Genomic DNA, 14,601 nt, shown 5'->3' on the forward strand with positions numbered 1-14,601 from the left:
CCAACTACTTTAATAAGATTCAGGACATGATTGGAGCCTATCCTCAGAGCAAGAGAGAAAAACAGAAACTGAAAGCACAAAGGAAACCTATGAAAATAAATTGTTTATGGAATAAAAGGTTGCTTACAGCTTCCAAGTACATTTCTTGATTGTGCCATGAATAAGAGTATTGCAGTTGGCTTAGTTTCTTTTCCCATTTTCCAGTCCAACACTATTTAGTTTCACAAATGAACGTGTTCACTTATGAGGGGAAATATGTAAGACAAATGCACTGATTTTGATTATAATAGTATTAAATCACCACTGATTAATCTGGAACAATCATGAGAAAAAAAAGAGAAGCTCCTCCTGCCCTGGAAGGAATAAGAAGTGACAAGGATTACTTTTCCCAGATTTTTAAATAGGCTTAAAAAGCTAACACTGCAGTTAAGAAAACTACTTTCAGTGTCACAAACTATCATTGATTAATACTGTTTGTAATTACTCTTCTGCTTATATAGAGTGTCTGTGCATGTCCGAGATTTTTTTAATGTTGTCTTGTTCCCTCTGCTATCTATTCACAGTATTCTGAGCTGTTTCATGTTTTTACTAATCTTATGTGTAAAATTCAGTCCCTCAAAGACTTAGATAATTTTGAATGAAATTTTTGCTTAATTAAATGGTAGACATTGATGAAAATATTTCATTGTGTTGTAGGATTTGCTAGTGAATTATAATCTCAAGCCACGTAAAGAGCTCATTGGAATTCCAAAATGAGTTAAAACACGTTCCCCTGGAGAACTGATACATACTATAGCATAAAATAATCAGTCTAATGATTTTATATGTAATATATAGCTTTTAAAAAAAGAAATCTCTGGTAAAATGTTGTTAGTGTTATAGAAATAGGATAGAATTATAAATTACTGTCCTAAGATTAAATAATAAATTCCTGTCAGATTTGCTACCTGATTTTTCATTTAATTCTTCACTGTGTAGGATTATAAGCTCATTTAAAAAAGAGATTTAATTTCCCTTGGCTGTGGAAAGCAATTAAGTCTCAAAAGATGTTAAAAACTGATCTGTTGACTTGACAGAAGTTGTTTTGATTGAGTTCCCTATTTGTAATCACAAAGATGACTGGTAGATGTTTACATGTTAAATGAAGACTTTTACCAGGGCAGTAAACAAATGTATGCCAGCTAAAAGTTGCTGATATTGTTAGGAAGAAGGAAATAATGTCATAGCACTCTGTAGGTTTTATTTTTGAAGGGTATTTGAAGATCTTTAACATAGAGATTTTTGCATAAAATTAGTTCAGAAAAATTGCTCTTATATGCTGTAGGTTCACTTATATAGAAAACTAGCACTTGAACTAAGATTAAGAAATGAATTTATGACTGGATATGCTTGGGACTGTTGCATTATAGACTGTGATCCCTAAACATCTGTGATACTTAGGGATGCCTCAAAAAACTCTCAGGTCTCTAGAAAGAAAAGGTAGAAACTTCAGGGACAAAGCAAGGTTACTTTCAAGTGAATCATTCATTTTACAGGAAATATCTCCTACCAATAATTTATCATTTCAGCAGAAAAAGCTTCTCATTTCAAGACTTCAGGTGAGAGGTTTAATTTCTAAGCTATAGAATTTTAAAATTCCCAAATTCTCCCTTCATTAGTCTTTGATTTAAAATGACAGACCAGTATTTATATTTTTCTCTTCTTGTTATTTCATCTCTGTAAATGTTGAAAGGGTTTCCCTTGTGTTAGTATTGTTTTTTGATTTCTAATATTACCTGACTCTGGAATTTTTTTGGTGTGATCCTTTCAAAGGGGATGGAGCAGTTCCTCCCTATGTTCTGGTACATACATCACCCATCAAGAGCAGCAAAGAGACTGTGGAAAAGCTGCTGGTGTGGCAAGTGGAGCCCCCAGCTCTTGGTCTCTGAGCATCAGAGACCTTCAAAATGAAACTGCCTCACATGTGAGCATGGATAAGGATATTCTGACAACAACTGGCCTCTGTGGTTGAAAGGCAGACACAGCAATAAGCCCCAGCAATAGGCTGCTTCAGGGTACCAGTGGTTGTAATGGAATAAGGTGAATGACAGAACAAAACTGGCACATGAATGAAAAGATTTGACCTCTCCCTTCGCCATCAAAAAATAACAGAAAAGTACAACTTTGGCAGTTTATCTTAGCTGTTGTTATTAACACATTCTGTGCAATGACCTTCCAATCCAAAGACATTTCATGTATCTTTAGCACTTCTTTTTTTTTTTAACTTTTGACATTTCAAGCATAGAAAACAGATTTACCTTCACAAGGTTTGCTGAAGCACAGCTATTCCTGAGCTATATGAACTCCCTTACCTTTGGTCATATTAATAATTACAAGGCTCTTGTCTATTTGAAGTTACTATGGTTACAGCGGAACTGGCGATGTGAGTTGCACTGCTTTTGTTATTGATAAAATTGGATATTTATGAGAAAGAGCAGTTTCTGTTTCTTATAAAATCAAAGGATTTTGCATTAAGAAGCATAATTTATAAGTTCAGCAAGCTAATACATTTTATACACTGGTTATATAAGAGTGTTTCTAAATTTTTTTTAATTAAAATATTTTTATGCTTTCTTCTTATTCACCACTGAACTAATCTGTGAGTGGCGTGACTGATTAGTAGGGAAAGGAGACCATAATTAAAATTGGAATTATTATTTTTAGAGAAAAATGTATAGGAAATATAAGTGAGATTTCTCTCATCTCATTTTCTTCCCATTTGATACTGCCCTCCTAAACGAATTAGGGCCTATGAGCTGTGAAAGATATTGATAGTTCTAGTCAGAAGACTGAGGTACAATAATACCAGTACTTTATATGATGGTCTCATTTATTTTCTGACCTTCCTTATTCTTTCCAAACATAACAGCAAAGAAGTATTGGATACAGTTAGCTTAAGAATTGTTGTAGTTTGCTATATTTCAGTTATACATGCTTTTTATGGGAATTAATAACAAGCCAATTTGTTCCTATGTATATCAAAAGATACCCTTCACAAACCAGCTCCACAGATACTTGTTCTGACTTGGGTACAACCAAAATCATGCTAAGCTTAGCATCTAAAAGATGTTACCTCAGTCCATGAAGTCAATGAAGAAGTGAATCAGATTTCTGTTGGCACAACTACTGCAAAAATCTTAGATGTTTCACTATTTCATGCTTCCCATCACTGTATTTTTTAATGAAGGTCACAACCCTTTCTGAGTCAGGAGCTCTGATACATGTTATTTCTATTTGTGTCAGTTTTCTACTGCCACAAAAGATGTTTGTTTGCTGACCTCCAATTACCTGTCCTTCTAGTTCTAGTTCTTTACCTATCTCTATCTGTGTCCTCGTATACTTTTTGAAATAAGAGATTAAGAGATGCTGTGTACTTTAATGAAAAGTAGTTTGGTATTTTCATAACACATACTGTATCTAATAAATTATACAAGCCTTTGAGTAGTTACCACACAAAAACCAAGCCCTACTTACTGTTCCTCAAAAGTGCCCTCAGAAAGCCAGAGCGGCCATACTTACTGCAATGTAGTATATATAATCTTTACTTAGATATGAAAGTTCTTACAGATTAGACATGTTACTATGGTATGTGATAGCAAATACTGAATTTTTAAATTAATTTCCTTAAGTTTTAAAGTCACCCATCAGACAAAACATGATTTGACTACTTTGGACAATGATGACTATTCCTAGAGTATTATTCTATCCAGAGAGTAATTTAAATTGACTTTCTTCCATAGAAGTGTATCACATCCCTTTTAATAGGCCCCTTCTGAACTATATCCATAGATTCTCATAATTAATGAAGGCAAATGTGATCTTGAGGAAATTACTAGATGGTGTGTCGTGGTTTAACCCCAGCCAGCAACTAAGCACAATGCAGCCACTCACTCAACTCCCTCACAGTGGGATGGGGGAGAAAATCAGAAGGGTAAAAGTGAGAAAACTCGTGGGTTGAGATAAAGACAGTTTAATAGGTAAAGCAAAAGCTGCACACACAAGCAAAGCAAACCAAGGAATTCATTCAGCACTTCCCAGCGGCAGGCAGGTGTTCAGCCATCTCCAGGGAAGCAGGGCTCCATCACGCCTAACAGTTACTTGGGAAGACAAACGCCATCATTCCAAACGTCCTCCCCCTTCCTCCTTCTTCCCCCAGCTTTACATGCTGAGCATGACGTCCTATGGTCTGGACTGTCCCTTGGGTCAGTCGGGGTCAGCTGTCCCGGCTGTGTCCCCTCCCGACTCCTTGTGCCCCCCCAGCCTGCTCGCTGGTGGGGTGGGGTGAGAAGCAGAAAAGGCCTCGGCTCTGTGTGAGCACTGCTCAGCAGTAACGAAAACATCCCTGTGTTATCAACAGTGTTTTCAGCACAAATCCAAAACATAGCCCCCCACTAGCTACTGTGAAGAAAATTAACTCTACCCCAGCCAAAACCAGCACACGGTAGTTGGCAAAATGAGGTGAAAATGTTTTATTGAACTCTTAAATGGGCTGGATGTGCTAAAGATTATGCAGGTCTGTGTTCTTATGCAGATACTATTTAACGTTTTCATTAATGAGTTGGCTAATACAATAGAGGATGCTTGTTTAATGTATAATACTATGCTGCGAGGAGATTGAAAACACTTTGAAGAACACAATTAGAACTCAGTATGATTCTTGCAATGATTTAAAATCAATAAGGATAAATGCTAGACTTTGAAATAATCAACTTCACAGATAGAAGATAAGAAGTGAGCATTCACCGCTGAACAGGATTTCAAGTTTACAACATGAAAATGAGTCATCAGTACTAATACATAGCAAAAAAAGGAAAACAGGATTTATTAACGTGTTCTACAGCATCTTTTCACTCTATTTCTTGACAGCAAGTGTGAACTACAGCACTTGGATCTGATTTTAGGCACTGTATTTCAAAAAAGATATGGACTGATTAGAAGTGATTAGAGGACTAGAAAACATTACTGAAAGGAGGAGATTGAAAGAATTGAGTCAGTTTAGGGACGAGATGTCTGAAATGAGTCTCTGAATAGGCAAAATGTTGCTGGAATGAAAAAAGGAATAAACGTGACAAATTATTCATATCTCATTAGGCTAGGAATGGAAATTACAGACTTGAAGAGCAGGAGGGAAGATTTAGGTTAGACATTCAGGAATAACTGCATTTATAAATTATATGAATAAGGAAGAGCAGGTTAGTCTCCCTTGGGATTTGTGGAACCAGCATCACTTCAGTTCTTTAAAAACAAATCAGGTAAATATCTGTTAGCAGTGGTATGGCTGAAGCTTGCTGTGACAACATATGGCCAGACAAACATATGGACAGAGCAGAGACCTGAATTCTTCAGTCAGGGACAGGCAATGCTGTAAAGAAGACTCAATAACCTCCATTGGGAATGGGAGAAACATTTGAAAGGGAAGATACTTTCTGAGAACTGGGTGAAGTGGGGAGTCTCTCCCAGAAGAGCCAATTGATGCATTACTGTGCTTGCTTTATTATTTTGCTTTCATTTGAAAAGATTTTAAGTCAGATTTTTGGGGTAGAGTCAGGAGAGAAAGCAAGAAGAGAAGCTGTTTTCTTAGGAGGCAAGAGGAAGGAGAGGAATGTGTAGGCATCCGTCTAATTGGCTTGGCCTTCTACACTTACATACCAACGTTGGACTTTGATTACTATTTTCTTTTCCTTCTATCATTATTGGAGGGACTATTAATGTGAGCCCAAACTAATTAGCTAATAAGAAAAAGCTGGAAGTGGCAAATAGTTTTAGAAAACAAGTCTGCTGTTATGCCAATAACATCAAAGAATGGGAGACTAAATCGGGTCCACATTTAGCTTATTAAGGCAGCATTGCTAATCGAGCAAAAACTTGAATATAGATCTTGGTGAACCAAGAAAATATCTTTTGCCAATAAAACTTCTTCCACCTTTGAGCTGTTCTGGGGAAAGAACTCTTTTCCTAGTTCAAATTATAACTGCACTGGGAGTAGATGGGTGAGGTTACCAGGATGGTTAAATATAAGTAGCTAATTTAAATATAGCTATATCAGCAAATGTTCAGCTACACACATCTCCTAAATTGCCTTCTGTAGAATAACACTTCCAAAATTCTTCAAAGATAACACATCAACAGAGTTTACTTTGACATAAAATCTCACAGGAGAACTGAGAATCTATTTTGGATTTATAAACTGATTTTAAGATTACACAGATATTTAAGTGCCATTTAGAAAATCTTATCAGTAATGATTTCAAAGTTCCAAGAAATGTTATTAAGACAAAGCATAATCACCTGTTCATGTTTTTGTGTAAATTATCAGCAGTCATCTCAACGTATAAGTATATAATTTTCATTTCTGAAATGTCAGATGTTAACATGGCATCCCAGAGGCACTACTAATCTTTGGGATTCCTGGGCTATGAGGATTGAGTCAATTGCACAATTATGTACTAGAATGAGCACCAGTGAAGCAGTGAGTTGCTGTGTAATTTTTAACCATACAATTAATTGTGGGCCTTTACATTAAATTCTGTTTGAAAAGAGAACGCTCTGCTTCGTCCATATAAAGAGAGAATAATATCAACACAGAACATAGGTAGCCTTCTTAATTTGGAGATCATGAAGTGCTAGGTAGATCTTGGGAAGGATTGTGATCCCCTGCTTACTGGTAAGGAAACTGAGGCATAAAACTAAAGCGTCCTTTAATGTCTATAGGACTTAACCTCCTGAATATGAGCCGAGTGTCTAAATGTCCTTGAGGATGTGTGTCTAAAGGATTTGCCAACTTCAATTTAAATTCAACATACTCTATTTTTTTCTATTACACTGGCAAGCTAAAAATCCAATATAGCATATAACTCAGGGAGAAGGAAGAGACTTAAGTTAATTATATGCTGAAGGAACCTTAAAATGGGTTACAAGTATCAGATATCCTGATCTGGATGAGAGACCTTCATGAATACAGATATGCTACACTTGGCATGACAGGGGCGTGACTTGATCGGACAGGGTATAAGGTTATTATGGTTATTATGCATGTTCCTCAGTGAACATGCATAACAGATGGATAAGCATTATTATATCCTTGAAATAGGTAAACTGCTACTCTCATCACACACAAAGTCCATAGCAAAACCCAAGTCTTTTCAGCACCCTTATTTCTCCTTGGTCACAAGATCACAGTCCTTTATGCACAGTAAAATATGCTGTGACATTTTTCATTTATGCATGATTCTCTGTATGAGAGGGAAAGTTTCTTCCTAACTCAGCTGAAGCACCAAAACTCAGAGACTTGCTAGATTTAAGGATCTTATATACTTCAGTTGATCCCTTTTAACTTTTTGTTATCCACTTAGGTAATATATAGGACTAGACCTCTCAAAACCCATATTCTAACACTGCTTTACTTATTGAACTGCCAGAGGAATATGAAAATAACAAACTCACATTGCTTTGTCTCCATACAGTGACAGTCCTTGCTATTTTCCATGAGCTGCATGTGGATACAGATTTGTACACACTCTTGTTTGGAGAGAGTGTCCTAAATGATGCCGTGGCTATTGTGCTGACATAGTAAGTACACCCACCTCCATTCTTTACTTGGTGAGATAATTACGAGCTTTAATTGCTGATATAATTCTCGCTGATATAGTTTGTGCAAGTATAGGTATAACATTTGAAGATTTCATTACAGAGATGTAGTTCTGGAGTTCTTGGTTTGTTAAATACCAGAATTCCAGTACTGTTAGTGGTAACTGTGTATCCAGAATGCAATTTTAGTTCATCTGCTTCAACCTAGAAAGCAGTATATTCTGTAAAATGTGTACATTTAATTTAATATTATTTCTTTTCTCATCTAAACAAGATATCTTGAAAAAATAATGCTGAAGGAGCACCTAGGACAGGGCAACCAGAAAATTGGAGACAGGTTCTTTTTATTTTTTGCAATCTATTATTTTCCAAGATTAAAACCACAAAGTGGTACACAGCAGCTCAGTTTATCTAATTCTGACTATTGAATCCGACGGCGCTTCAGCTGATAATATTATCTTAAATTTATATATAGCTTTTTTATTCTCGGGAATCCTCAAACATATCACAAATGATAGGCCAAAAATCACACAAGTATGTGCTGTCCTAAAAACACAGCTGCTAAGTACACGATTAACAGGATCTCAAGTTAACTCCACTCTACATGTATTATATGCTTCCTAGAGCTTTGCTAGAAATACAAATAATCCTCTCAGATAATCTTAAAAGTAACAGAACTCTGCAAAATCAAATTCAGTTTTCCAGGATGCTTGAAGATGCTTCACAGTAAGCCTCAATTCAGTGCCACCTTTCTCCTTAAAGTACAGTTCCTTGAACTAGGATTTATCTTAACCTTCAGAAAAACAGACTTTTACAGAGTTTACAGTCATTAAAAAATGAGCTTTATATTTTGTCTGAAACCCCATGGAGAAACTTATAATAGTCAAATTGCAAAAAAAACCCAAACAAAATTGTTTCATAATACAAAAAAATAGTATTCCTATTTAACTTATCATTCTGTAATTATCAGTCTAGTTACATTCACCTACACTAAACTCCTCACATTGTTTTTAGAGCAAGAGTAATATTTTCAAACACTGTCAAGTGTCTAAGCACAGCATTTCATGATTAGATGCAGCACAGCTGTCACATTCAGTGACTGTGATTGGAATGCGTCACTTAGGAGAGCATCTAGTACATCAGCTAATAAAATGCGCAAAAGGAAAACTAAACAAAGAATAGAAATCTCAGTAGAGAGAACAGGTAGAAAAGCATTAAAACAGCTATTAGAATTGGAAAGAAGCATGTAGGTGACAAAAAGTCAGATTTTTTTCTTTCTCACTTGGCTTTTTTTAATAAAGGCCTAGACATTATTAGCTCATTTAGACTTTTCATCTGTTAGTGCAAGGTTCCTATAGGCTATGGAACAGTTAGTCTACAAGCAACTCAAGGAGATGCAGAATATTTTAATTGTCTCTAGTTTTCAGTCGCTGTGATGTCAAAGCACAGGGATCTCTTCAAAGGTGCAACTCAACTGCAAAGCAAATCTAGAAAGAAAAGTACTATCAGATAGTACATGATCGATGAGTTTCTAACCTCTACTCTTCCCAGTACTCAAGTCTAGGTTATGACCCTCAGCCTGCACATGGATACAGAAATCTATAGGAAGGATGCCTGATGCAAATGCTGGCTATCTCCTGCTCATGTTTTCTTTGCTGTACATGGGAGATTACAACTCTTTTTTACCATAGGATCAGTTGTGACTGGAAAACTAGTGTATTTTTCTGTATATTCAGTGTGACTGATACTTTGATTTCTCTGAAATATTTAGTCATTTGTAGAGGCTGAAGAGAATATATAGCATCATTAGTTTCACATTTCATTAATTTCTGGCTTAAATAATCAGCTTCTGCACAAATACAATGTTTCTGCAACCTGACATGATCTTCCTTCCTGTAGCCTTTTAAGTAAAGATATACTGTTAATAATGTCAGCTTAAGTGCATTAACACCCCACTAAACCAAACCAAGTTTAAATGAAGAATTTTATTTTTCTGTCACTACAAAAGAACAGCTAGTTTTTTTTCTCTGTAACACATACCACTTTTCAGGATGGTGCAAGCACAACATGTTCATAATTACAGTAATAAGGGACTACTTTAAAAGGTGTGAGAATAATGTTTACAAATCTGGAAAAGCAATAATAAGTCATTTTGTACACTATGTAATGGTAAAGAGAAAATAGAGTAAGAGAATATACAGTGTCTTTCATCAACTAACAGAATAACCAAGTTAACATCTGTAGGAGCGACTCACTGCAGGAATGGGAGGAAGAGAAAAGAGGGAAGGCCCTTATGGCTGGCTGTGGCAATTTGGCAAGGTGAAGGTACTACGGCTGTCTGCCAACAAGGCTTTATATTGATGCCTCTCTTTTCCTTCAGCTTCTCCCTTCAACCTCTATTTTCCTGTGCTGTTTATCATTTAGTTTAAGAAGGAGAGCAGCAGGACCAGCTACCCCTACATTTTTCATATAGATTTAGTAAGTCACATGAGCTGTGTGTTGCTGCAACAGTATGTACAGACACTGTGGCCAGTTGCCCTCAGAAAATACCAATGAGGTACACAAGCTCTCCAGGCCAAATTAGCAACTCTCTTATAGGCCATCTTAGAATACCAAACACCTGGGTGTTTGTGATAATTGCAAGATTTCATTTATACTGTGCTATTTTAAGATAACCCATGCAGGAGGGATACTGTGAATCAAATTGGCAGTAGTGGCTGCAGAAAGGCTGACAAGCTGTTGTGCATCTGGGAGAGCTCATATACACAGGGGCCTCTATAAGCAAGGGTATTATAGATGTAACAAGGATTTTCTCCTATATAAGTAACTTGCAGAGTTGCTTATAACTTTTTCATTATTAGGACAAAAGTCTCCTTTTAATAAAAAGTCTGTGAGAATTGTCACAGAAAATAAACATTTTGGAAGCAAACAAGGGTTTAAATATTCAAAATTAGTGATTTTTGAGCCTGTTTTGTATCAAGGATTCAAGACATTTAAGAAAAATGATAACGAAGCCCTACAAAACAATACTTATTAGATGACTAAACATGTCTGCTTTTACCCAGAAAAACCTATATGACTAATAATGCCACAAATATTTCCTACGTACTTTGTTTTCCAGGAGATTGACTTGGCACCTGTGTATGCTTTCTATGTCTATTTACCGCATAAGCTTTATCTGTAGAAGTATTTTATATATGCTAATGTTTAAACGAACAAATAAAACATATGTAGGAAAAATAAGATATTTGACCTTCTTCTGAGTGTGTTTAAATATGCTTATATTCTTTATGATTAGAGATTGTTTCACTATTTGGAATTTAATTTTAGACAACAGATTATGGCAACCTTTTATGAAAAGATCTTTCCAATCATGTTTTTATTACAATTTTTAAGAAAGAAATCATTCTCAGTTCTTCAGATACATTGTACTTCATCACCAAGAAGTTTACCTGAATTTATTCTGTAGCTTCCAGAATGAAAGACTATCATTTAAGATTTTGTTTCTTGTATCACTGTATCATAATATATACTGCATGGAATGACTTTGATTGCTTTCTTGGGGATTGGTTTCATAAAAGGTTCCAGATGATAGCTTTTTTACCACTGTTTGTATTCTCCAACCCCTGGGTTTTCAACTTCTTCAGCTTTTTTGCAAAAATATTAACAACAAAATCTAGCATACAAATGCTCCAGCATACATAAGGCTGTTCTCTTAGCTATAAATTTAACCTTCTGCCATCCAGTTCTGTGAACATCATAAAGCAGCAGTTTGTTCAGCTTCAGATATGCATAGGCATTCATGCTATAGGACGCAATATTGAAGGTGATCTATTTAATTCATAGATTTCAGACCCAGGAATGTTTATCATTGCTTAGGTTCGTAGATAGTACTTTACAAATACAGTGAACTGTGTGTACTTAGCACTTACTAGCTGTGGTCCACATTCTAAAGATCAAAATTGAGAAACTTCCCAGTAACTTCGGTTGGAGTTGTGTGTGATGAAGACTGTAGAATCTGGGTGAAAATTAATAATTTATGGATATTTTTGAGCAAATAAGATCAACCTCTTACTTCATTTTCATTCCTTTTTCATTGTTCTGTCTTCATACGATGTATCACTTGCTGAAGAAAACATCCGCATATATTTTGAGCGCACATGCTGTAGGTTTGGACTTAGCATGGGTTTTGCACATTTGCAGAGAAATTTGATGAAGAAAGCATGGAAGAAGTTGTAGAAAAAGCATTGAATAGCTTGAGATGTGATTGAAAAGTAGCTGAACAGGTCATTAGCATTGAGACAGTATATTTAGCAGAGCTATTTAATCTTTCTCATGCTGAGTGCTCAGTGAGTGCAGGATATGGAAAACAGTAATGAATACTGATACGTGTTCCCAGCTAACAAATTATCTAAGAGAACATTACACGAGAGATGTTTCTATTGTAGCCAATGTCAGAAGTGTTTGTATCATCAATATGTGAAAGACATGACCTCATTTCTCTGCGGGCTCTGTACCATTGCTCAGTGGGCCTGAATTTCATCCCCTTCCTAGAAGAGGTGATAATATGGAAGTCACATGGACAGCAGGAGCATCAACATTCGGCAGTGTTTTTCATGAGTAATCAAAGTAAGTGAGTGGCAGCCAGAGGACAGAGGACATGTGACACTGTGACATGTGGCAAGGAATAGATTTACTAGCTCTGTTATATGCAATCAAGAACAGTTTGATACATGAAGGAAGTGGAAATCCTGGAGATAAAAAGCATGGCTGAGGATCACACGGCAGTGAAGCCAGAGAACACAGAAACTAGCTGACATAAGAAATGAAGACCTCCCATGTCAAAATGCTAATTGCCCTAGAAGGCTTACAAGTATAGATATTTCTAGGCAGAGAGGAAAGCAATACTGCAAGCATAGTTTTCTTGTGAAGTTTGGCTTTCCGTTTTTAAGTAAAGTACCTTAAATGGTATGTAAAGGAAGAGGCGATAACCTTGGAGGTTCAGGAAAAGGTGAAGAGGAAGGTAAACAAAAAATACTGGATTCTTTTGAAATGGATATCTGCCTCTTTTGTAAAGTATATATTGGTTGTACAGATTCCACAAAGTTCATTCATGCCGATTAGCAAAAATTAGGCAATGGAATGCCCAGATTTTGACACAGTCAGGCTGTAAGGCTCCCTTTGCAAAATTCTAGGACCAGCACCAAAAGGCTAAATTCTTAGAACTAGGTAAGAACTGAAGGCGTAACAGATCCTGTTCTTGTATGACCCTGTCGTGGTTTAACCCCAGCCAGCAACTAAGCACAATGCAGCCACTCACTCAACTCCCTCACAGTGGGATGGGGGAGAAAACCAGAAGGGTAAAAGTGAGAAAACTCGTGGGTTGAGATAAAGACAGTTTAACAGGTAAAGCAAAAGCTGCGCACACAAGCAAAGCAAACCAAGGAATTCATTCCCCACTTCCCATGGGCAGGCAGGTGTTCAGCCATCTCCAGGGAAGCAGGGCTCCATCACCCAGAACGGTTACTCAGGAAGACAAACGCCATCATTCCAAACATCCTCCCCCTGCCTCCTTCTTCCCCCAGCTTTATATGCTGAGCGTGACGTCCTATGGTCTGGACTGTCCCTTGGGTCAGTCGGGGTCAGCTGTCCCGGCTGTGTCCCCTCCCAACTGCTTGTGCCCCCCCAGCCTGCTCGCTGGTGGGGTGGGGTGAGACGCAGAAAAGGCCTCGGCTCTGTGTGAGCACTGCTCAGCAATAACGAAAACATCCCTGTGTTATCAACAGTGTTTTCAGGACAAATCCAAAACATAGCCCCCCACTAGCTACTGTGAAGAAAATTAACTCTACCCCAGCCAAAACCAGCACAGAACCCTGCTGATAAGAAGAGTATTTTTTGGTGAGCTGCATATTTCCACTGATGCTCACAGATGCAATATTGTTTTAGGAATTCAGTGAGCCCCTATTGGCCAGGTAAGATGGTCTGAAATAAATAGGTTACATTCCTTCTCCCCCCCCCCCCCCCCCTTTTTTTTGCCCTCCAACATTCTGTGCTGGTAGAAGGGCACTGCAACCCCTTTCTACATAATAAGCTTCTATGGATTGGTTCAAAGATTTATCAAGCAGTTTACCATGATGAAGAAATTTCATTTTCCAAAGTTCTTGGAATATATTTTTTCTCTAACAGTAGATATATTTCAAGCCCATTTTTCATGATCTAGCTACAACATATGACAACATGTCTGATAAATTAACTGTCCATAGAATCCAGACCCCTTTTTAATAATTTAAAAGGCTTGAGATTCATGACAAATAGTTAGAGATTGCCCATTTTCTTGCTTTTGTCTTTCCTTCTTTAGCATAAATAGAGCTTATCCACTACAGTAGGATAAAGTACAAAGGAGGAACTCTAATTACTCAATGTATTTGTGATACTAAGGCATAGTATTGAGGGGAAAAGGGTCAGGGCAAATTGATAAAGGTGATGGTCAGCTTTACTATGCCCAGTGAGGAAATCCCTTGTAAAAGTAGTTTCGTGGCTCCTCTTAAATATTTCCAGGATGGTCATGTACCAACACATGTCATAGCATAACTCTTCTCTGCTCAGAAAATACTTTCGTTCTAGTCTAGTAGTACCTTATACAAGTTCATATCACGCTCAAACCACTCTTTCTTGGCAGAAGTTCTCATCGAAGTTTGTATGGGGCTTTCTATAATAACACAGCAAAGATAACTGAGACGAATTTGTTGGAAAACAGTATCCATTTCCAGAGGAAATAACTCAGAAGCCAGAGTTCAGCTCAGTTTGTGCTAAACCCTCTAAGGTTGACATTTCTCAGACAGTGATCCCTATAATTGCCTTAGGAAGTCAAGAGAATTCCTTCTGTCACACTGGTGATTCTTACTGGTAAGTACAGTCATGATATTACTAATTTTAGTTCAGTTCAGATCTCTTCAAAATATAAGAAGCTCTTTT

General features: G+C 36.9%; 1 protein-coding gene across 1 annotated transcript in view; it reads left to right on the forward strand.

The window, feature by feature from the left end:
• SLC9A9 (solute carrier family 9 member A9) overlaps positions 1 to 14,601 on the forward strand; it is a 222,127-nt gene that overhangs the window by 53,982 nt on the left and 153,544 nt on the right. Inside the window, exon 6 of the mRNA XM_030028894.2 lies at positions 7,503 to 7,608. Coding sequence (XP_029884754.1) covers positions 7,503 to 7,608 — 106 coding nt within the window. The remainder of the gene's footprint in view (positions 1 to 7,502; positions 7,609 to 14,601) is intronic.

Source organism: Aquila chrysaetos, chromosome 10, assembly GCF_900496995.4.
Source record: "Aquila chrysaetos chrysaetos chromosome 10, bAquChr1.4, whole genome shotgun sequence".
NCBI lineage: Eukaryota > Metazoa > Chordata > Aves > Accipitriformes > Accipitridae > Aquila > Aquila chrysaetos.